General features: G+C 39.9%; 1 protein-coding gene across 1 annotated transcript in view; it reads left to right on the top strand.

The window, feature by feature from the left end:
* Positions 1-24171, top strand: part of PTPN5 (protein tyrosine phosphatase non-receptor type 5) — a 38475-nt gene that overhangs the window by 12044 nt on the left and 2260 nt on the right. The window contains exons 5-11 of the mRNA XM_009635446.2: positions 567-756; positions 3747-3831; positions 9424-9503; positions 10002-10139; positions 13460-13570; positions 18433-18593; positions 22458-22571. Coding sequence (XP_009633741.1) covers positions 567-756; positions 3747-3831; positions 9424-9503; positions 10002-10139; positions 13460-13570; positions 18433-18593; positions 22458-22571 — 879 coding nt within the window. The remainder of the gene's footprint in view (positions 1-566; positions 757-3746; positions 3832-9423; positions 9504-10001; positions 10140-13459; positions 13571-18432; positions 18594-22457; positions 22572-24171) is intronic.

The raw sequence follows: 24171 nt of genomic DNA, 5'->3' as shown, positions 1-24171 counted from the left end.
AAGAAAGTTTTTCAGACAGAAAAATTATTCTCTGTAATGGTTTGCATCTCATGTCTTTATCAATGTTGAACTGGCAATGTTTATCCCAAGATCTTACCCTACTGATGTTGCTTATGCTAATATTAAGTGGTTTTTCAGTAGGATCTGGCATGATGAAAACTGAGACCAATATTTTCACCTGTGATGTCTAAAATGTCAATCCATATTCAGGCATCCAAAATATGATGATTTACACAGGTATGAAAACTTTCCTGCAGTTGCCTGCTCAGCACCTTTGACAAGCAAGTTGCTTCTATTTAGGTGACAAAGTATACGGTTACCTCACTACAGACAACACTTTGAAAGTGTTGGCCATCATATTGTGGTGTACAAAATCATCTTCTGGTCTTGTCTACACAAGAAGCATCACATATTTTTCACAGTGAGTGACCATAATGTACACAGCAGAACTAGCTGGGTGGTTTTCTAAAGTTGCTGTTTATCTGTTATTGGGACTGTACCCATTGCTGACAATGATGGGTCAGTCTGTTCTGCTGTAAGCAAACTCTGATCGCTCTGTTTTGCAGGAGGGGTTCAAATGTTTCACTCACACTGGATATGTGTACCCCAGGCTGTTCTGAGCAAGGTTTTGGCTATGTCATGTCACCACGGGAACAGTCAGCCCGAGAATACCTCCAGACGGCGTCAAACATCCTTACTGAAGAGGAACTGCACAAGAAAGCACTGGATCCTTTCATACTCCAGGCAGAGTTCTTTGTAAGTATCTGACCTCTTTCTTCTAGGAGCATCAGAAAAATGGGATGTTGTCTTCTATGAACCTTGCTATTATTTTCTGCAAGTCTAAAATTCCACTTCCATCAGTGAAGCATTTAATACAATTCCAAAATTCGTCATCCCTTGAAATGATAATGTCTGAAAACTTTCAGTGATATCGTCTCTTAAAAAACAGAATTGGTTCTGGCAACAAAAAATATCAGCCTTGTTTTCACAAGTCTTTTTTTTTTTTTCTGTTGGCATGCTACTTTTTAACAAAAACATCAAACTTTTTCACTAGACTACAGAAGAAAAACCAAGTTTGCTATAGGCATAACTTCTTGAAATGTGCCTGGAGGCATGAAATCAGTCCAAGCGCATGCTCTTTGCTGTTGAATGCTTGGCATGTAGCTACTTTCCAAGCCTGAATGTTCTCCATATAACCAAAGCACAGGATGACTGTGTCACTCAGCAGGAGCCACATAAAGTATGTCTTACTGGTTTTTTTTCCTGCACAAAAATTATTTACTAGTTTTAAGCTGCTCTGTTGGTAGCTTTTAGGATTCTGAAGTATGTTTCCTTGGCTCCGTGTATCCACTGTTGCTTTGGGAGAAAGAATTCTTTACCTCATTTTGGGAAAAAATACATGTGCACAGTTGAAAACTGGATTTTTAAGTAGTTTAGGATAAAGGACCAGATACATTTCAGTGTAGCGGGTACAGCAGTGTAGCAGTGTAGTTTTTTAGATCTTTGCATTCTATGAGTCTCTTTCTTAACTACTTGAGTGTCCATGCGATAGGCATTGTCATGTTCATTATACTGGGCAAAAAAATGTGCAAAATGCTGCAGTGGCTATGAGTATTATGTCTACTAGGCAGGGTTGTAAATTCCTGCACAAGATGGGAGGTAACCAGGGCACAGTCTGCATGCTCGGGAATTTCAGAGCACTGAAGTTAATGCTGCCAAGTCAAATATTCTTTTAAGCATGGAATCTCAGCAGAGCAGGACGATGATGATGTTTTGCAACATAACAGCCCTTTCAGCCTGTCCTCTTTATAATCTGCAAGGGTCTGAAAGGGCAGGAGTACACTTTGAGTACCACTTGCTGTCCTCCCTCCTTGTGCAATTTCAGGGGTTTTTTTCTACTTTACAAGCACAGGGGGAGATAAAATAGTCCAGAGTTCTGTTTTGAAACAGAATGCCAGGTATCTGTGGTCCTTAATTCACTTAATGCTCTACAAGTTGAAGAAAAACAACTTTTGCGTAGGCAAGCCCTGATTCTTTTGAAGTAAAGCATCTATTGCTGTTCTAGGGAGGAAATGTTCGCTTAGCGAGTGTCTGAATTGACTGCTAAACAAGTCCACATACAGTTTCATCAGTCTGAGGTGCACTGTAGCTTTCAAGCAAAGAAAATAGTGTTAGAAGTAGGAAAAAATATGCCTCATCTATCTGAGAGATTTTTGAATTAGTTTTCCTGATGTTCAGAAAAATTGTTCAACAGCCAAACTATCCCAAGTCATTTTCATTCTTTAATGAAAACTGAGAAAGCGTAGATAAAAATGCTGTGTAATCAAAATGTCATTTCTGTAATTAAAAAATGTAAACTATTTATTTTGTTTGTGAAACGGTTATCACAGACTAGCTCTGCATCATGTATTTTCAGTCTGTCCAGCCTACTTGGGTCAAAGTCCAGATCTACAATGAAGCAAGCAGCTGTGTTTCATTTTGGAAGAGAAGTCAGAGGGGATGTCACTGAAATTCCTAAAAGATTTAGAGTTTTTGCTCAGGCAGAAGTCCTGTCGATTTCACCAAGAATTTGCTTGAGCAGTGAATGACTAAGACCCAAAGATAAACCATGGAGCTTGGCTCAAGAAGAGTTTTGCATGACTAAATACCATGTAACAATTGAGGGAAACATGAAGGTTTCATTCCCGTGCAATTCCTTAAATTGTTAGGAAACTAATTCAGCAAAATGTTTTTATCATTAATTGCCTTTGGTTAAGCCCAACAGTACGCTCAGTGCTGTGTAAGAGACAGCTCTTACTAAAGTGGCAGCTAAAGCTCCAGAATTTAACATAGTCCATAGCTCTGCTAATCTTAATTTCTTCCCAGAGTGAGGCTTTCTTACTCAACCCTGACTCCTATTATAAGTATGTCCACTACTGGCCTGTCTAACCCAGTGTGCAGCAGCTGGGATGACGAGCTCTGCTCCCAAGCTCCCATGAACCCTTTCTCTGTTGAGTCTGGTTGACATCTCATCACATGCCTGCTGACTCCAGTTGGTGGAAAGTTCCTGTTTGTTCCTGCCTGGCATTGGCCATTTACGTGCAGGACATGAGTAGTAGAGAATAAGAAGCCCCTCCATTTCTGTGTGTCCTTTGGGTCAGTGGCATAGAGAGCAGGTAATCCCTGAACACTTGTTTGCTGTCCTTGCCCATGGAGCTTTAAAGTGTGATAGGCAAAAAGAGTGACAGTCCTCCAGCTCCATATGGAGTCAGGTCAAGTATGCCAACCTGTCATAATGTAGGTCATAATTTGTTGCTGGTGAGAGTCACTAGCAAATTATTTCCTTCCACCCTCAGAGAGGAAGAAGGAGCGTGAGTCAGAAAGGATGGTGTCTGAGGTCCGTCACTTTTGGAGCAGAGTATCTTACGTACCACCTTTTGCTTAGTTCTGTGCCTACACTTGCAACTCAGTTCTAATAATATTAGGAGCTAACATAATGCCGTCGCGTGTATTACTCAATGAATTAGTCACTATGAGCGTTTTCATAATAAGGATTTCAGAAAAGAAAATCAGTGACAGTAAAAGGAAACATCAATCATATTTTGGTGGTAAATTGCTAGAAGTACTGTACCATATGTCTCAGTTGACTTCATCGCTTTGCCTCCCTCACAGGCAGGACGTAATGGGCTTGGGTTTTTTATTCCTCTTGTGAATCTAATAATACTACCTACTGTGTTTTGTGGTTTATTTTTTTTTTTCTTTAACAGGAAATTCCAATGAACTTTGTGGATCCAAAGGAATATGATATTCCAGGCTTAGTGCGTAAGAATCGCTACAAAACAATTCTCCCAAGTAAGTTTCCTGCTTTTGAAATCACAAAGGCAGAGTGGTTTATTCCACATGCTGAAGGCCTTTGCACTTTCCTTTCCAGAATGCATCAAGTGTGCTGTTACTACCGTGTGTTGTCCAAAAGCCATATTTATGAAGCAGCAACATGGCTTCAAAGCATAAATCAAATTTCAAAAGAGGTACAGAGCATGAAGAACCTAAGATACACTGAACATCAGCAGCACTTAGGTTTTTAAGTCATTAGAATTGTATCTTTTGGTGCTGCTTAAAAATTCTACGCAAGAACTCGGTGTGTTTATTCAGATGTTACTTAGTGGTTTCTTTGATTAAACTCTCTAGAAAGACTAAATTCTAGCAATGTTATTTTCCCAACTGATGTTTTTTTTCAGAATCATGCCTCAAATGCAAACTGTGAATATTGGGAGCTGGCCTGATAGAATTAAGATGATATAGAAAATCAAAATCTTTTTCTTTTCTATTACACTGTTTTTATTTGTAGCCACAAGTAGGAGTTTTGAGAAATATTTTGATACAAATTTTTACAAGTGTCATCATTTTCCCCTGTGTCATACTTAAAGTTATTTTGAAAAGTGATATAATTAGATGCAGTGCCTCTTTTTTGCTCGAAGCCATTGTTGGAAGATGCCACCAATAGCCACAGTAGCTCTATTTGCAAAGCCCAAAAGGTTCAATGTCAGGTTGGCAAAGATAAGTGCAAAGAAGTCAAAAATGTCCTCAGCTATACCTATCATTTTAGTCAATGAACCTGCATTGGAAATGATTCCAGAAGAGATTTTTTTTATCTAGACTTACAACTCCAGCAGCTGCAGCCAGTGATCCAATGTGTGCAACCCTTCTGATTACTCGGTACTCCACCTTAGACCAGAAACGTAAAAACTTTCAGCCATGTTTCACAATTTCTGTGCTAATGACCGAGGTGAATTGTTCAAGTATTAGTTCACTGTTTTTGCTGGAAAGGGAAGATTGCAAAAGTAGGTAGTGATTTCAGGTGCCCAAACTGCTAGATTTTAAAGTCATGTATATATTCTGAATTTGGTATCTAATGTGTACTTTGAGAACTGGATCTCGTATTGGATGTTTAAACTGAAACATCAGAATTGCTGCCATTTTGAACACCCTGTTTCAGAGTTGTAAACAGATGCCAATTGGCTCAGTGCCATATATTTTTAAGAATGATCACTCAATGGGTTTATTATTTGCTGCAAACTTCAACTCATCCATATGGGTATCTGCTAGCAGCCATCATTGTTGCTTTGACCTCTCCAGAGAAGAGAACTAATTTCTACTTTGCCATGCAGTTGACACCAAGCTGGGTGGGAGTGTTGATCTGCTTAAGGGTTGAAAGGCTCTACAGAGGGATCTGGACAGGCTGGATTGATGGGCCAAGGCCAATTGTATGAGGTTCAACAAGGCCAAGAGCCAGGTCCTGCACTTGGGTCACAACAACCCCATGCAACGCTACAGGCTAGGGAAGAGTGGCTGCAAGAAAAGGACCTGGGGGGATTGGTCAACAGTTGGCTGAGTATGAGCCAGCAGTGTGCCCAGGTGGCCAAGAAGGCCAATAGTACCCTGGCTTGTATCAGAAATAGTGCGGCTAGCAGGAGCAAGGAAGTGATTGTCCCCCTGTACCTGGCACTGGTGAGGCTGTGCCTCAAATACTGTGTTCAGTTTTGGGCCCCTCACTACAAGAAGGATATTGAGGTGCTGGAGCATGTCCAGAGAAGGGCAACAAAGCTGGTGAAGGGTCTGGAGCACAAGTCCTATGAGGAGCGGCTGAGGGAATTGGGGTTGTTTAGTCTGGAGAAGAGGAGGCTGAAGGGAGACCTTACTGCTCTCTACAGCTACCTGAAAGGAGTAGTGAGGTGGGTGTCAGTCTCTTCTCCCAAGTAACAAGCAATAGAATGAGAGGAAATGGCCTCAAGTTGTGTGAGGGAAAGTTTAGATTGAATATTAGGAAAAATTTCTTCACAGAAAGGGTAGTTAAGCTTTGGAACAGTCTGCCCAGGGAAGTGGTGGAGTCGCCAACCCTGGAGGTATTTAAAAGATGTAGACATGGTGCTTAAAGACATGCTTTAGTGGTGGACTTCGTAACAAGCAATAGAATGAGAGGAAATGGCCTCAAGTTGTGTGAGGGAAAGTTTAGATTGAATATTAGGAAAAATTTCTTCACAGAAAGGGTAGTTAAGCTTTGGAACAGTCTGCCCAGGGAAGTGGTGGAGTCGCCAACCCTGGAGGTATTTAAAAGATGTAGACATGGTGCTTAAAGACATGCTTTAGTGGTGGACTTCACAGTGTTAGGTTAATGGTTGGACTTGATGATCTTAAAGGTCTTCTCCAATCTAAATGATCCTACAATTCTATGCCTCCAAGGATTAACAAGCTTATTCCAAGCTCATTATGATCTGGATATTTTTTCTGAATGAATTCTCAAACTAGTAACCTCTGTGCAACTTTGTCCCCGGCTGTGACCAAAGGATGGCTTGATATTGCTGAGGAAAGAAGAGGGCTGACTCTTCACTTTTATCCAACTACCTCCATTTCAAAGGGTTTGATGGAGGCAGCAGAGAGGCTAGCAAGAAGAGCTGAACATTCCCTTTATGCTTCAAAGCCAAGGATCCCAGTAAGCTATCCACACACAAAGTAGGAGAGGAAACCAGAGGCAAGATAAGGGAGAGTCCAGTGCTTTTCACGCTTTGACCATCCACTGACTTTTTTTGTTTCTGAACTGACCAAATGTAGCCTATGCTGTCTTGAGTATCTACCTACCATTCCTCCAAGTCCTAGCTGCAGAAAGCAATAATGGCAGGAACTGCTGAACAAGCTGCAGTAGAGCAAACTCAGACTACTGATTATCATAGGGAACAGCAAATGCTTAATTACCAAAATAGAGTCAAACCCCAAATCTGAATTTAAAAAGTAACTAAAATTCCCTTACCAGCTGCATCGCCAGAAGCAATCTAGGCAGTTATCATTAAAAGGTAAGCAGTCACTTAAAATAATGATCAGTTACTTTTGCAACCCTAGAGCTGATTGTAGTAAGTGAGAGACAGGATAATAGTCTGTAATTAATCTCATTTATATTTCTTTTGTAGTAAATGCTTTTTGCAGATTCTCCAGTTTTGCTGTTAGTAGTAAAATGGCTTAGAAGGTGGCTTTTTGATGGCAGAAGGGCGTTTTTGGGAAAATGTCAAGCTGAGGAGGTTGATTTGGATATTCCATAATTATTAATTTGTTTGTTTACAGACAGTCCTTTTCTGGGGCTGAGTCCTGTGGCATTTCCTGGAAAATGATAGCTTTTCTCTAGGATGTTTGGAGGCATTTTTTGAATATATAGAAAATTATATGCTTGTTACAGAATTCCAGAGATGGCAAGAACTTGTGGAGCATGTTGTATATCAATCTCATTGAAATCTTTTCTCAAGAGTAATGTCTAGACAGACTTGTTACATTTCTACATAGTTCTATTGTCTATTGCTTTTACAACATTTTAAATTATGCAGAACCTTTCAGTTAAGTTTAGCAAGTTCCTCTAAAATGTCAAACATAGTATTGACGTGAAATGGCCATAAAAGAAACTGTGGAAAAAATAGTTGACATATAATTTGGTTTCTTAAAGATACAGACTACTACTGCTTTTTTAAAGGCGTGGTGCCTTCTTGAACCTGGCCTGTGTATTGGTTTTGTCCTGGGAGAAATGTTTTCATTAAGAGTAGGATTTGATTTTGCTTAAATGCCTCTCTTGAAAATTTCAAATTTGTAGTGCAAACTCTTATATTAAGTCTTGGTTGTTTGGTGGTTGTGTTTTTGTTTTTTTTTTTTAAAGGAGGAGTTATTCCTGTTCATATATTTCTAAGAGATGCAATTCAGCTTCGGTTACACTTCCTGCAAAACAGTGCACATTTTTGTATTAACAATGCATTAATAAGCCTCTCTTATATGAATTAAGGTTGAAACTGTTCACTAACGTACTACCTTACCAAATGTAAATACTACATCAACAGAAAAATCACATGCCAAGCATTATAATTTAAAGTAAAAGCATATTCTGAATAATGTTTAAATATTTGTGGATACAGCAGTAAAAAAGTCCATGGTGAAAAGTAAGTCAAATTCTGCTGTAGTTGAAGAATACTAAAAGAAGCCTGTACTTAAAAGTTTGTGGCACCAGTTGATAGAATTTTTCATATCCATTTTATTTCTCCCTAAAGACCCACCATGAGATGGACAGCATACTATTATTGCTATTATTAGTAGGGAAAAATCATGCAATCATTACTCAAACTTCAGCAGACTCCATGGGTGACTGCATAAAACCCAGGCAAAGGGCCTATCTAGTCCAGGGACATTTGAACAAACATCTGGCAACCAGTACCACCTTTGTAATGGTGTGACATGTTGCAGACTATCAAAATAACTGATTGAAAGGAGCTTTTATCTCTTGTCTCACCATATCCCCAGCACTACAGAGATGAGCAAAGTTGAGCAGGAGGGAACTGTATTAGAGAGGAATTCGCTGATTTCAGTACTTCTGTGCTATAAAACAGTATCTTTGTTAATATCTTTGCTTTGCAGATTGTGATTATATTATCAGATAATGGGTAACATGAATCCGTTCTGAGGACAGCATTTCATGCTGAGTCTGTGTTTGTTGTTTGTGTACAATATCACACTACTGTTTTTGCATATTTTTTTATTTTGTTTCTGAGCAGGCTGGATATTTTTATGAAGAAGTCATCTGTGGTTTGTTTTTAATATTCTCCTGGTGATACACGGTGTTGCTGTTTGCTGAGGCCTCTGTCAGGAGAATGTTTCTTGTCAATGATAACAAACTGTGTAGTGCTAGTGGAAGTGGATGAACGTGGGCGTGTCAGCTCTCATTAAAATCAGTGGAACAGCTCCCATTGACTTCAGTGGGAATTGGAGTGAACTTCTCAGGTGGAATAATTTTTCATTTGTCTTTTTGTTAAAACAAGAATAATGCTTCATAAACAGCTCCAGTGAGGGAGACTCAAGTACTGAAGAGACTTATCCAAAGTACAAGAGACTGTTAATATTCTTTAATTTCTCTTTAACCATTATATTTGTTAGTAGCACATTTTGGAGTTTAGTTCACGGCAAGCCAAAACAGGGGAAGAGTTATTGTTATCTGGCTTGCCTGTGTGCAAGGAATGTGTGTTTATGGTTTGGGAGAAAAGCTGCTTGCTGTCATTTCACAAGCAATATTTTCATGTCTTACAAGCCAGAATGAGTCTGTTGACCTAACAAATTGAGAAATAATTTCCTGGACCAGAACACTGCTTATCCAGAGTCACTCTGGGACACTGACTCTGCAGCAGGAACAATTAAGCAGGCTTCAGAGAGTGGGTAAAACTGTCAGAAGCCACCAAATTACCCCAACCACCCTTTCCCTTTTTTATGGTAACATTTTAACATGGGAGCTCTCAGAGGCCACTCGCGTCTGTTGTGACGGCCATGAATGCATGTAAATCTTTCGCCGTACAAAATAATCTTGTGTCTCTCTTTCTCTCCTCTGAGTAACTGATAAAGTATTACTTATCTCTTTATGCTTTGCAGATCCTCACAGCAGAGTGTGCCTTACCTCAGCTGATCAGGACGATCCCCTTAGCTCTTACATCAATGCTAACTACATCAGGGTAAGAGCTCAATAGTCCAATGTATCTGCCTAGCCTCTATCAGCCACTGTTAATGTAAACGGATTTGCAACATCCACTGGCTTTTAAAGGCATCCTAGCTGAACTGATTGCTCTTCTCTCCTGCCTATATTAACTGAAAAACAAATCTCAAAGTGCAACTGTACAGGTTCAGACCAGACAAAACACACTTCTGCACTTTTTGATATAAATTGCTTGTCAGCTGGCCTGACCAAAGCACTGCATAACAAGCTTGAATAAGGCCCTTGACCTAGCCAGAGTCACCTCAAGGTGACTGTTGGACACTCATTGCTGGAATTAACTGAGTCCATGTTGTGCCTTTGCTCCATGTACATATGTGCAGGAGAGAGAGAGAGGGGAAGAACCAATGCCGTGGAGTCACCATTCCAACTAGTGGCAGCTCTCTGTTTTAAAGACTGAACCTTCAAGGTTGTGGTGATCATCCCTGTTAAGATTGATCTCTTGTTGTTTTGTTGGCAGGGCTATGGAGGAGAGGAAAAGGTATATATTGCTACTCAGGGACCGATAGTTAATACTGTCAGTGATTTCTGGAGAATGGTGTGGCAGGAGCGTTCTCCCATCATTGTCATGATTACCAATATAGAAGAGATGAATGAGGTAATGGTGTTACATATAGTCTGTATTTTTATCTGTACTCTAGCAGGTGTTTTTGGTATAGATGCTAAGCCAGCAAACAGAAGTTGGTTCAGTGGCCTGATCAATCGGAGCCAGCATTGAATTCTTCAGGCTCAGAGAAGGCGTGGGCTTCTCTTTCAGTTCAGTTTACTGTAAGTCTTGTTTTGCTGTCTGACTTAGCCTGCTGCTGGTTTTGCCATTTTTCCTCTCCCAGCTGACCTGAAACCTCTCCGAACACAGCTCTATTTGCAGACTCTTTCAAGTTCTCTCGAAGGTAATCAAAACCAATAATACCCCATAACTACTAAGGTTGAATACCTTTAATCAACAGATGTGAGTTGGTGCTGCTTTATCTTGCGTTTATTATGATTCAGTGTCTATATCCATATTTCATTGAGGCTGCCCCTGGCTTACAAAAGATGCTAGTTACAATAATCAACAACTAAAGCTGACTTGGATATGGAGGACCTTCCCCTGAATGTGTCTAGGAAATGCTTTTGAAAAATTGAAATTAAGATGCTGGAATTTTCTATTCATCACCTACTTCCAGAAATTAAACTGTCATGCTGTTTCTGCTAATCCACCTAACATGATTTTTGTTTGCAGTTTAAAATACTGCTACCCTCCAGCTGTTCATTACTTACCTGCTGAGATACTTGCCCCATAGCAGACTTGCAAGAACTGTATGCCTGGGCTTCAGCTCACAGACAGGTAGCTGAACTTAGGTCTGCCTTTATTGGCAGTGTAAGATGCGAGAAAGTGGTCTGGGCATGTGTTGAGCTCTGCGTCCTTCGTCATCACTGGCAGCAAAGTGTAGTAGAGAGATCCACATGGTGTTTCTTAAGCTGCAGCAGTAGTATTTTTCAAAGCTTGTCCCTGAGAACCCATTAGTAATTTAGGTGAGAGAATTTCCTTTGGAGAAGAGGCTTTAGACACTTAGAAGCCCAAGAATATAGGCATACCTCCATCATACACACAATCACAATGGCTTAACTGCTAGCGGGAAGCTTAGTGCCCATAATTATGCATGTGCACAAACCTTTAGTTTTCCCTAGTTGTGAATTAGGTAAATTTAACCTTGGATTTTAGTGAAAAAAGATGTCATCAAGACAGACACAGAATTATTATGCTTTGCAAGTTTAAAATGGTCAGTTATTACAGACAGCTGATTGGATGCATACTGTCAAGGTATCGCTGATGGAAAGTACAGTATGTTGCTGATCTAAATGTTTTGTTTGCACTAACATTTTAAGGCCACATCTGCCTCTATCTGAGAGGCAACACTTGCTCGTTGATCAGAGTTGCCAGTTTATGGCAAATAAGGTGTTAAAGTGTCATCACACAGTATATCAGAATCATTTAAGGACTTTGAGGTTTAAAGATGATGCAGAGGAAATATTGGTCCTGAATGACATACCCGGTGATAACTTCTTCCACTTGCTAATTTCATAGCAAGCTAGTATAACAGGAATGTAAATTAACCTTTACATCTGAGTTTCCTCTTATCCACACTGACCGAGTATTTCACCCATCATATCAGTCTTGGAAGCAGTGCACTGCAGTGCTGATGCACTATATAACTGGAGCTTGCTACAGCCTATAGAGCATAACAGAGCTGCTGAGCCTTTTCTGATACCTTTTGTGTCAAAAATTAAACGGTGTCAGGAATCTCAGCCATAAATATAGGGTAAGTCCTTTCATGTAAATGTCTCCTATATTCATTCTCTTTCTTCCGTAACATATATATTAATATATGAATAACGGGACTCAGAAGTACGTAGATTCAAAACCAAAACCTTTGTTTGGCAATGATGCTAGTAAGAGAGGCTTTGTGTTCCTCCTCTGTGCAATGACTTTGCTAATGTGAGTATTAAAAGCTCTGTATCTCAGCCCTCTGTCACATCTAATCTGAACTGACAGACAGCCCACAGAAATGAGTGGGCAATCTTACTCCACTCCTTTAAGCAGAGCAACGTCTGTGCTATTGATAGGTGCTAGCGCTCTTGACAATTTTTACAATGGATTCTGCAGTTTAAGAGGAGAGGAAGAAAAAATGCAATCTGCGTAAACAATTTTACAGAGACACAGTGGGCTGCATTCCCAGTGGGTTATTAGCTGATGCACTATGCAGATGGAACAACACTGATTCTCCCACACAAAAAATTTGACTCAGTAACTTTGCAAGATACTTTTCTGCTGTTAATCTTTCTCCTGAAGTGAAATTATTTTTGGTGGGGGAGAGCAAGACAATTTAACTTGCTTTCTTCAAGACTGTGTACAGCTATGTAAAAGAGGAAGCTTACAGGCGTCATCTTTAACTGGGCTTGTCTAATAGCAGATTCTTATTCTCCTGTCATAGCAAGATTGCTTCTTCCATTATCACAAGGGAGACTTTTTCTCAGGCCCTGCCTTGTTCATGTCATTCCTTGTCCATGAACTAGTTCATGCATGCTGTTGAAGTGCTTGTCTCTTCCTTTGCATATTTATTAGTTTTAAAAGAAACTGCATACCAAAAAACACAGTCTTTTTCAGTCCTCCTTCTAGGATAAGAGTGCTTACAAATTCTCACCTACTCATGTCTAGTGTATCAGTACCACAATGTAGATTTGCAAATGGACTATAGTTTCTCCTCCTCTAGCTGTCAGGTTGCGCTGGCTGCATCTCTGACTGTTTTTTGGCAAAATCAAATGTGGTAGTCTAATAGCTCTCAAAGCTATTGCTTCCTTTTAGTTCCTTTAGTGTCCATTTAAAGTGGATTTTGCTATATAATCTAATTCCCAAAACATCCCCAGTCATGTTCTTTTGTACAAAAACCTATGCAAATGGTCATCCTCCAAAGGGTCAAAGCTCTCTGAATATAAAAAATAGAAAAAATGTCTTTTGTGTTTCCATATCAGTGTATACACACCACAGAAATATTGGTAACTAGTGTATGTTATACTAATCATTATTATCTTAAGAAAAGGATTAATCTAAAAACACAGGCATGTGGTCACTGGCCTTTCTAATGAACCTTCAAAATGCACATCAGTTGCATAAAGATAAATAAGGATGCGTGTATTTAAAAGCATTGGTTAGTCATGACTAGATCTGTGCATTTTTAATCATGCAATCAGGCTATTATGAATGCAGCAAAAAGCACCTGAAATGTGGTCCCTGTTAGAAAGTGAAAACTTCTACTTATTATAGAAACAACATTAATTCATATTCATCTACGTATGTGCTATATCCAACTTCAGAGGAGTAAAAATGAACCTCCCTTGAATACCTGCTTAACTAGATTTATTTTATATTGCACACAGAAATGCACAGAATATTGGCCAGAGGAACAGGTCACCTATGAAGGAATAGAAATCACAGTTAACAGAGTCATACAAGCAGACGATTACCGTTTAAGGCTCATCACCCTAAAGGTAAATCATTCTAATGTACTTACTGTAATTTAACTGTCCTAACCCTTAAACAGAGATGTTCATGGAGAGTTGTGTAGAAATCTTCTGCACAGTGTGCTGCTGTGCAAATATCACTTTTCATTGCTGAAGTCATAATAGCTTTGCCTGGTTCACCAACACACAGAAACTACAGTAAAATAAGTATTCAGAGATTTAGACTGCATATGTACAATCTGAAAGCTACCAGGCCAATTGTAATAGTACGGGGTTCACTCAGTGGAAGAAAGCAGTGACTCGTTCTGTGCCTATGTATTCTGTGTTGACTGATCATTTAGAGTGACATGTTAGCTCACAGATAGCTTATCAGCTTTTGCAAGTCATACACACACCACTTGTGGAATAACCCGCTAAATTCTGTGATGGTGTTCTGTAGAATTCAAAGGCTTGTTTACTCTTTGGGCCATGGAATTAGGCACAGGGTTACTAACAGGGAAGTTTTACCTTTATGGCATCTTACACATTTTGTAGTACAGGAAGACCTCTAAGAAATATATAGGTTGTGCTTCCTGTCTTTTTATGATCATAATTAGGATGCTGTCAGACTGCTGGATACCCACCAGCTGTTTATACCTAAGATGTCTTGCGCTACTAAGTGGGGGAGTCGAGAACTGAGCAAAAGGCTTTTTAATTTTGCTTACCTGTTTTCAGTTTCTCAGCAGTGGGACTTATTGGTCTGCTTGGCACTTGTCAGTGTGGTAGCACCACTTCTCTTCACCATGGGTGAACCCCTTTCAATAGGTACCATGCTGATTTATTCTTTGAGCCATTTGGCTAACTTGCCTTTGAAGATGCTTTTAAGGGATCATTCCACTCCAAGATACTAAAACTGTTGATGACCTTTAAAAACACTCACCACAGCATTCTCCATGCTTACATTTCTAAATATTAGTATCTTTCCAAGTAACTGTATATGTAGTTTTACATACCAGTAACCATTCTGTCATCTTGTGGATGGAGAGTTTAAACAGAGGTTTAATTTTTTAAGTACTTAGATGCTACTTAGTCTAAAGCACCAGAGCCCTATTTTACAACTGTTTTCATTGCTAGGTTCTAGAATCTCAAGCTACATGTTTTAATAAGAACAGTCTATTTACATAAACTTTATACATCTTTCATCTGCCAGATCTACCCCTGACCTCAGTATAACACCACAACTTCTTTCCAAGCAGGAAAAAAATCTCCTTTTATCTAACCAGTTTCAAGTTTCTGCAGCCATATGCTAATAGGCAGAAAGCCAGCATATGAAATCCCACGTCTGGATTGAAAGTGTGGAAAGTCTGTCACTCATGCTTTTGGCAAAGGCAGCAAGGAGAAAATCACACTCCCTGACAAGTGGGAAGTAAAGAATATTTACAAGTACGTTGCAGACTTGCAGAGGTCTTACAGACAATTTATCCAAAACACTAGAGTGCAGCAGCAAGAATAAATCACATTAATTCTGCTGGAATGCTGATAAGCTAACAGAACCAGTTACTACTTAGTTATGGTGACAAAACAAAATTTCCTCTGTAAAAAAACTACACTGTCTGCCAGAAGAGCTTTTCATAATTGTTTTAAATTGCTAAATACAGCATTTTAATATTAGTGAAGATTGCAGGTTTTTTTCAGCTTGACATTAACTTTAGAGGTTTAGATTTAAATGTTCTTCCCTGCCCCTTTCCTCCCCTCCCCTGCCCCCCACCTCAACAAACAAAAAACTACCTACCCTCTATAATTCTGGAAGGAAATTTCATTCTCTGTGGGAAAGGATCATTCAAATTCTTCTCAGGAAGGTAGTAGTGGCCAGTTCCATTTTCAGATGGGAATTGTCAGGGAGTGGCTTTTACTGTCAGTATTGCAGTAGCATATCCAAAAAACAATCTCACTTTAACAGGTGTTGCACAAAACAAAGAAACAGTCCTGAAGAGCTTATATACAACAATTCAAGTGTAATAAGCCATACTCCCATCTCACAAGTACCTTTCAAGCTAATACTCATCCCTGTGGAATCTTTTTTTCCAACAGCAACCTCTCAGTGTTTTCCCAAATTCTGTTATCCCTGCTCAGTTCTTCTTTAGGTGAAGCTCTCCCTATTAGAGAAGGAGCTTCAGAATTTAGAGTCAGGTATGAATATATCTTTTCTGTATATATAACTGTGGATCCCACAGGGAGAAAAAAAAAAAACAAAAACCCCAGAACACTACCAGCAAACTGAAAGACAGATTATTTGTCAGGGCTGGCATATCCAGTGTGTTCAGGCACTAACAGAAAGAAAAACAATATCAGCAGAGTACAGCAAAGTCATAAGGAAAGAAGTACAGATACTACACATTTTCCCCAGTCATAGCTAAGAAAGACAAGTGCTTTCCTATCACAAATAATATGAAAGCCTTTACTGGACATATACATCTCCAAGGATGTAGTTCCTTCCCTACTCAAATGACTTGATCTTTTTGATTCTTTTCTTTAAACTCCCCCCAGTTTGTTTTTCAGTTAAACAATGCTTTTGTTTTCAGTACTAGTGAGGCAGTATCTCTTTCCTCTCACCCCCAAAATGTCAGAAGGTGAACGGCTGAGTTCTAGAGCTGAAATAAAGATTCTGTTTGTTAGGTTACCATTGCCTAGAGCTGTACATTTGTCATTCAGTAGCAATCATGGAGTAGCAGCTCCAGACCATACATATGTTAAATGACTTTGTAGTGAAAACTAGAGAAGCCATGAATTGACTCCTGTTTTCCCTTAAACAAGAGTGGTCTGAAATATATGATACCACCACCAGCAATATATGATTACTGCATGTGCTACTGGGTGGGCTGTCATACTTTTCTCAGAATAATGGGCTGGATTTGGCAAGCTTTAGGAATTTAGAAAATGCTCAGGCAATAGGGCAAGGCTTGTTTTCCTTTCTCAAAGGAACCTGCCAGTGTCTAGCCACTGATTCATGATTGCAGCCTCAGCTACAGCATACATGATGGTAGACTTCAAACCATCAATTACATCTTTATTTCCTACTAGGTGTTCCCCTCAGTCTCAACCAACAGAGAATATTTGTTAAAGTCAAAGCAGAAGCGTACAGAACCACAGAAGTCAGGGTTCTCTAAGCAGAAGCGTAAAACTGGTAACAGCATAGACAAAACTAAAGATGTCCAGAGTTCATCATTAGAACTTTGGCTCTTTTCTGTTTCTGTCAAATGAGTGACTTCATGTAGCGATTCCTGTTTTTCTTCAGATTACTTTTATCTTTTACTTTTCTCTCAGTATTATTGTCAACATATTTATTATAATTTTTCACAACCCACTTAGGAATCCAGTGTTCATAACTTACGTGGCTCACACATAGTCACACATTCAAAAACAGTGCTGTATGTTCATGTTTCAGAGCAGCTTTGAAATTTGATCAGATTTACTGTAGTGAGCTCAAGTACTATTCATGACAACTAGTTATGCTCTCTTAACCAGAATGTCTTCTCACTAGGGTAAATAAGCTAAAGCCAGGCTCTGTGCTGCAATAGTATGACTCTATTTTCCTAAACTGAGCTAGATGTACCCTTAAGGTTCCTATGGCTGTGCTTCAGTCAGCACTTAGAACCCAGTATAAGCTGGATCAACAACCAAACGAAGCCCAGTCTGCTTTTGTCCAGCTCTCTTGTTCCTACCCTTCTCATGCCGTCTCCCATGTGCCCACACAGGCGTTCATGTGACTGTGTGGTAAGCCAAAGGGTGAAACTGATCAATCCATCTGAAAATTAATCCAGCATGAGAAAGAAAAACAGACTTAACTAGATTACTTCCCCAGTCTAGTTCACTGGGAAGCTATGCAAAAACTTTGTCAACCAAAGAGAAGGGTGGAAAGTGGTACAACCACAGAGCACTTTTAACATCCAGCGACTAACAGTCATAGGGACTTAAGAGTATAGATGACAGAAACTATTTCCAGATTTTTGTGCCTGGTTCTTTAGAGACACATTTGTTTTCTTTTTCCTCCCCTCTTAAATTCAGCCAGCCATGTGTTCAAGGGAAGGTTGTAGAAGCTAACGCTTCTGTTCCCGGACCTTTTGAAGGCATTTGCTTAGCCCTATGCCAGCTGGCTTATGTAATGGCTGAAAGGTTCCCTGAGCTCCATGTTACTATTTGGCACCTTTAGAAATCAGGCAGAAGGATGTCACTTTGAACACACAAAATCAGAAGCACGCAGTGCTACTTGGCACTCAGAAAAGGTAACGGCACATTTGCTATATTCATAGCCATGCTGAGACATAGAGAGAATTGGAATTTATGTCTCAAAAAGCCCTGGACTGCAGCTAGATACAATTCCCACCTTCCGTAGTGTCTCTGAATTTCTCACCATGTCTAAGAGAAGAGTAGAATTGACAGGAAACTGATATGAGTCTGTCTGCCAGAACAGATAGAAAAATAAGCTCCCATCTCTCTCCCTCATCTATCTATCTAGCTATCAGAGACAGAGATATGGCTCCTGGCTATCTGTCTGTCAAATACATTATGAAAGCAATTATGTCACAAGCACAGCTCTGGCTTTGCTGAATGAATCTGTCAAGAGGGAACAGACTGCCTGGAGTGTTTTGCACACAGCTCTTGGCACTAGAAGAGCAGCGTACTTTGGGGGGTGGTTGGGGGGTGGGATTATTTTTTTTTTTAGGGCAGTTTACTGAAGTACAGATATTGTATTGGAAATCCAGATTTGTGTGGCTTGCCATTTGGATATCTTGTTCCATTTAGCATTGATTTACTCATCTCATTCTTAAAGGGAAGGCCAGGTTTCAATAGCAATTTACAGCCAGAAATTATTTTAAAACTCTGTGGTGTTTGTCTTAACTGGATTGCAGAAAGGAGAAGAAGTCAGAAACCTGAAACATTACTGGTACACATCTTGGCCAGACCAGAAGACACCAGATCAAGCTCCCCCTCTGTTACAGCTAGTACTGGAAGTGGAAGAGGCAATGCAGAGTGCAGAAGAGAAGAATGCCCCAGTAATTGTTCACTGCAGGTAAATAAAGTTGTATCTCACTTCTAAGGGCTTCTTCGTATACAGTGGCATAGTGCAGATACTGTCATATTGGCCGTCAGCTGGACATGGGGGAGATCTTGCCCAACTGCTTCTGAAATATGCTTGGAACTTCTAAAATTTAATGACAATAATTTTCTGTCACCAAGTGTTGCATTCAGATGCAGACTGAGCTGAACACAGAAGCTGTTTGTGGCTCATTTAGAAGTAAGAACAGTCTCATTTTATTTGCCTTACTAGGAATATATGCCTTTAATGAGCTTAAAAAGGCCAGGTTACCAAAGATTAATGTACTGTGAGTGAAATTGAGTTAGGAAGACACAAGAAGGCAGGAAGATGAGAGCATTCAAATTTAAGCCTCGAAACCCTCTGTTTTGTAGATTACTTCTTTGGTCTTAAAAATGCTTTTTAGGCCAAAGACAATAATTTAACTGTAATACATAAAACAAATGAACAGTGGCAAAGCTGACTGCAGCAAGTACTAATCAACAGACAGGAAATGTATCCAATTGATAGTAAAACTGAAATACCTGTGAAAAGCCCTCAGCAAAGATGAAAACTTCTTATATGGAAGAAGCAAAATCCTTACAGTGGTTTGAAGCCTGATGAGAAAATTGCAATTATCAATCACAGAGCAGAAAAAATAGATGAAGAGAGATACTTCTCTTCTGTCTTCAGAAGGAAGTAGGATGCTGTACTTTTCACTTGTAGACATGATGAAGTATGTTCTTTTGCACTGCTAACTAGGGAATGTGTTAAGCAATAACTACTAACCATTATTAAATCAGCTATACTGGATGATTTTCACCCAAGACTGTTTAAAAAAATTGGTCCGCAGGCTCTAGCCTGTTTAAGTTTAGTATAGCTGAGTTCTAGTTCTTGAAAAATATGAGAAGTTCCAGAGGTCTGAAAGCAAGTCCTGTTTTGCCAGTGTTTAGGAAGGTTAAATGTGATTGCTTGTAAACTACAAGTCAGTTCTCAAAACAATTATTCCAGGTAAATAGCAGAAAGCCTGATAAGTGATGCAGTCAAATTGCCAGGGTAATCTTCCATAATTTCAGTAAAATACATTTTGCCAAATTGATCTTTGGGATTTTTGTAAGGAATTTTACCTAGTTTTGCATAACATTTTCTAGGAAATGGCAGATGATTGCTATCCAGAAGCCATAGTAAATGGGGTGTTATCATACAATGGGAATGTTTTTTAAGAGAGTCTGGGCATGAATGGTTGGTAGCCCAGGGTCATCAGAGATCCGCCTATAAGCTAATATGGAGTAATCACTAGTAAAATGTTCATATGATGCCACATGTCCAGTTTTTCTGCCTGTGTTTTAAAACAGATTTTGACAAATTGGGGAGAGCTCAGAGAAAAATAACAAATGGTTTGTAAGAAGGTCCCCTTTGTCCTTGGAAATCTGTGACTCTCTAAGAGCTCCTTGAAGTATTATGGTATTTGCTGCAGGTAAAGATTCTGGTCACCATGTCACTCTTGCTTTGTATACTTGTTTTGTCCTCTCGTATGGTGTCATCCCCATGACACGGTAATAATTGGGGGGGAAATGGGGTATTTTTATTTGAAATAGCTACTAAGAGACATGGTGATAGGATTATAAAGTATTGTATGTGATAACTGTGGACCAGAGCCCCTTCAGATTACTTTCAGTTACAGTCACTTTAACTGAAGAAGGAATTTAATACATTACCTTGTTTGAGAGTGGCATATACAGCAAGCTGTTAGCCACGGCCTGTGTTAGGCTGAGTGCTGTAGCTCATTTGGCCTTCATGGGAGATCCTTAGTAGTACATAATCACTGTGGTTTTGGCCTTCAGTGATGTAAAATAATGCACCTTTTAAGAAAAAAATAGATAAAACCTAGTAATGAAGCTATTAGTGTCATAGGGTTGTTTGGGTTGGAAGGGACCTTTAGAGGTCATCTAGTCCAACTCCCCTGCAATAAGCAGGGAGATCTTCAACTAGAGCAGGGTGCTCAGAGCCCCATCCAACCTGACTTTGTTTCCAGGGGTGGGACATCTACAGCTGCTCCGGGCAACCTCTTCTGGTGTTTCACTACCCTCATCATAAAACATTTCTTTCTTGTATCTAGTCAGAATTTCAAATTTCAAAAATTTTCAAAAATGTTAAATAATTCCTTTCAGTTTCAAACCGTTACCCCTCGTCCTCTCCCTACAGGACCTACTAAAAATTCTGTCCCCATCTTTCTTATGAGCCCCCTTGAAGTATTGAAAGGCTGCAGTCAGGTCTCCCTGGAGCCTTCTCTTCTCCAGGCTGAACAGCCCCAACTCTCTCAGCCTTCCCTTGGGAGAGGTGCTCCAGCCCTCTGATCCATTTTGTGGCCCTATTCTTAAAAGCAGCTTCATGTTAAAAGCAGGCCAGCAGTCCTGTTAAGGTTCTGTGGATAATGCACCACTCTTCAGCAGTCTTGGAAGGATTATGACTTTTTTCTCAGCTACTGAGAGACCTGCAGCTTGTCCTGGGACAAGTCCTGTCTCAGTGCTGTTTGCTTTATCTAAAAATGGGTGTTGTTCACTGCCTTTGTGAAACACTCTTGAGATCTATGGGTGGGAAACAGTACACAAGAGCTGGGTACTCTGGCCTGTTTGGTTGTGGCATAAGTTGGAATACAAAGGGCCTTTTTTTTTTTTTTTTTTTTTTTTTTACTATTGATGTACATCCATATATAGCAAAGACTTCTCTGAAATCCTGAAATATTTGAAACTAGATGTAGTAAAGAAAATAGAAGTTGGAGCATGAGGTACTTAGGGACACGAATTTTAAGTCAGGTAGGTATGTCCATCACAATTATTTGAAGACTGAGATGACTTCTTAGTAAGACCATGCCCCGAACTTCCACTGAAGCCTTGATTGTTCTATAATAGAAGTTAAAACAATTCCAGTGTAGCTGTTTCCCTAACGAGCATAAATGCCCGGTGAAAAATCTGTCTGTATAGTCAAAGAAACAATATTAGGACTTGATGAGCAGCAGCTAACTGCAGACTCCATTGTTGCCTGTACATTTGTTGCCAGTGTTTTTATATTATGACTTTAGAGCAATTTAAATGAAAGCAGGATTTCTTGCAGTTGTGTCAAGTAATTATTCCTGAGGATGCTCACTTAATTATTTAACGTATAAGAAGGGCTGTCAGCTTTTGCTGCTAGCTTTTTATTAGGTGATAAGAAGAATTTACAGCTTTGATAGCACTGTGCCTTTGAGAATAAAATCAATTCTGGTCATTAAGCAAGGACTGAATCAGATACAAAGGTGTTCAGGAAAGACAAAGAAATTTCTTTAATAGCGAATTTGTTGTATCCTGCACTACTTCAGAGAATTACTAGATTGCAGATCTCATCAGCAAATGGCATCACACTTACCATATTGCTGTTAGCTCTAATTATTTAAGCAAGGGGTTTGTTGGTTTTTTTACTGTACCTGTGAATGAAAATAGCTTTCAAAGAAGCTATTAGGATTAACAGTCTCAAAGCAAAGGTTGCATTCAAAGCAAGTCTAACTAAGAAATGCTGTTTAACTGCTTATTTTCAACGGTTCAATGACATATCGGGTCAAACAGTACCCAACAGTCTATTGTACTATATGTGCAATGTCCATCCTTTTGCTGTGGGCGGGTCACACTTAATTGTGTTGTCCCACTGAAGTTAGTATCTTTTCCTAGTTACAGCTTTATATTTGCAAGCGCACACCTGGCAAAGGTTGGAGGGAGAAAAGGGGTAATGGGATCTGATTTCTGGTTTAATGGTACTCATTTAACAGGAAAGTTCCAAAGCTATTCTAACACATCCACTGCCTGTCTCTGCTTTTCCCTCCCTTAGTGCAGGCATCGGGAGGACTGGCTGTTTTATTGCAACTAGTGTCTGTTGTAAACAGCTGAAGAGCGAGGGCATAGTTGACATATTGCGAACAGCCTGCCAGTTACGGTTAGACAGGTAAGAAAGCCTGTTTCTTTCCAGAAATAAATAGAAATTTAAAAAAAAAAAAAAAAAAAAAAGGTAATCTTTCCCTGTACTCAAGGAGAAACAAATGGGAATGGGAAGGAACCAAAGGCAAATGGACCCCAACAGAGAACGTTCCTGGAAGGAAGTTGTTTTGTTCTAAGCAGTTGTGACTTGGAATCTTTGCCTATTTTATGAGCAGTAGACCTTAATGAATAGCCCTAGAGCTGAGCTAGATTCACAGCTGGCATCAAAATTTGCACAGCTGTGCAGCTGCACAGCTCAGTGCAGTAAGGGATGATCTTTCACCAGCTGAGGAGTTGGCCCCATGTTCTTACAGAAGCAAAGGCTCAAAGGTCTGCTGTACTTAAGCTCAGAGCCACAGATCAGCCCTTTGCTCCCAGGAGGAGTGAAGAAGACTGGTCTTGCATAGTTGGAGCTGTGAGCACTGTTGGGAAGGCATGACTGCTTGGGACTTGTGGGGAGAGGGAGAGTATGGACAGTCTGGAGTGTTTGCAGATATATGAAAGGAGCTGCGAAAATCTCCAGAAATTCAGTGGTTTCTAGTTAAGCATTTCTTAACACACCACCTTGAGTTTGATTATGAAGTAAACAGACTTGAATTTTGCACCAGAGATGTTATTTTTCCTCTCCCACTGGTTTCAAGTGCCATCAAAACATGTCTCAGTGCTCTCTCTAATGATAATGATAAATGTAGTCGGGGGAAGAGATGTCACGAAAAACATACCAAAGATTTTTCTGAGGAAAAAAAAAAAAAAAGAACCTCAACCCCACGCTGAACTTTATTTCAGAGGAGAAATTATGCTCAGTGGGAGGCAGAAAATGAAATGCTTGCTGCCCTGCTGAGGCTCTGATAGACAGGGACCTGCAGGGGCTTGGAGGTTTGGCTATTTGAATGGATTTCAGGCCAGACAAGGAAAGGCTTCTTGAGAAAAAGAAAACCAGAATATGAGTAGTGAGTGCTGATTATCCATGGCCCAGTGAAATATCTGGCTGCATCTGAAATACCTTGTCTCTGTGACTAATGTGACACAGGAAAACAGCCATGCACATGAAGGTTGAAGATGCTTACAAATGTGCTTGATACAGAAAGCCAATTAAAAATACTAGCTTTGCAGGGAGAGGGGAACTGGCAGTCATTTGCAGAGGCTGGAGAAAAGAGATCACGCTTAAAGGATGCCGTGGAAGAAAGGGAAGCCTGCTGGGACCTCTGTAGCTGCCATCTACCTGTCAGGGGTGGGATGGGATAGGAAAAGGCCATTTAAATGTCGTGGGAGAAAATACTCAAGATGGAAAGCAGTCAAATCACCATGAGTGCTACGGAAGAGCATGGTTTCTTCAAGGAGTGAAATATGGATCTTATAGTCTCTTGGAAGTCATGCTGCCATCCACTGTTATTGTCACTAAACTCCCACAAAAGCTCTGTGTGACTTCAAAAGCAACGTGGGAGGATGAGACAGTGTCCAAGCAACGATAGGAAGGAAGACCCTCTCTGTATCCTTCTCCTGTCTGGTGCTTACTGGCTAGAGAAAATAGGGTGGATAGGAAGGAGTCACCAAGGACTTAGGGAAAG

The sequence above is a fragment of the Egretta garzetta genome, unplaced genomic scaffold (genome assembly GCF_000687185.1).
Source record: "Egretta garzetta isolate BGI_Z169 unplaced genomic scaffold, ASM68718v1 scaffold133, whole genome shotgun sequence".
NCBI lineage: Eukaryota > Metazoa > Chordata > Aves > Pelecaniformes > Ardeidae > Egretta > Egretta garzetta.
Note: the sequence above shows the minus strand (reverse complement) of the source record. Positions and strands in the feature narration are given on the sequence as shown.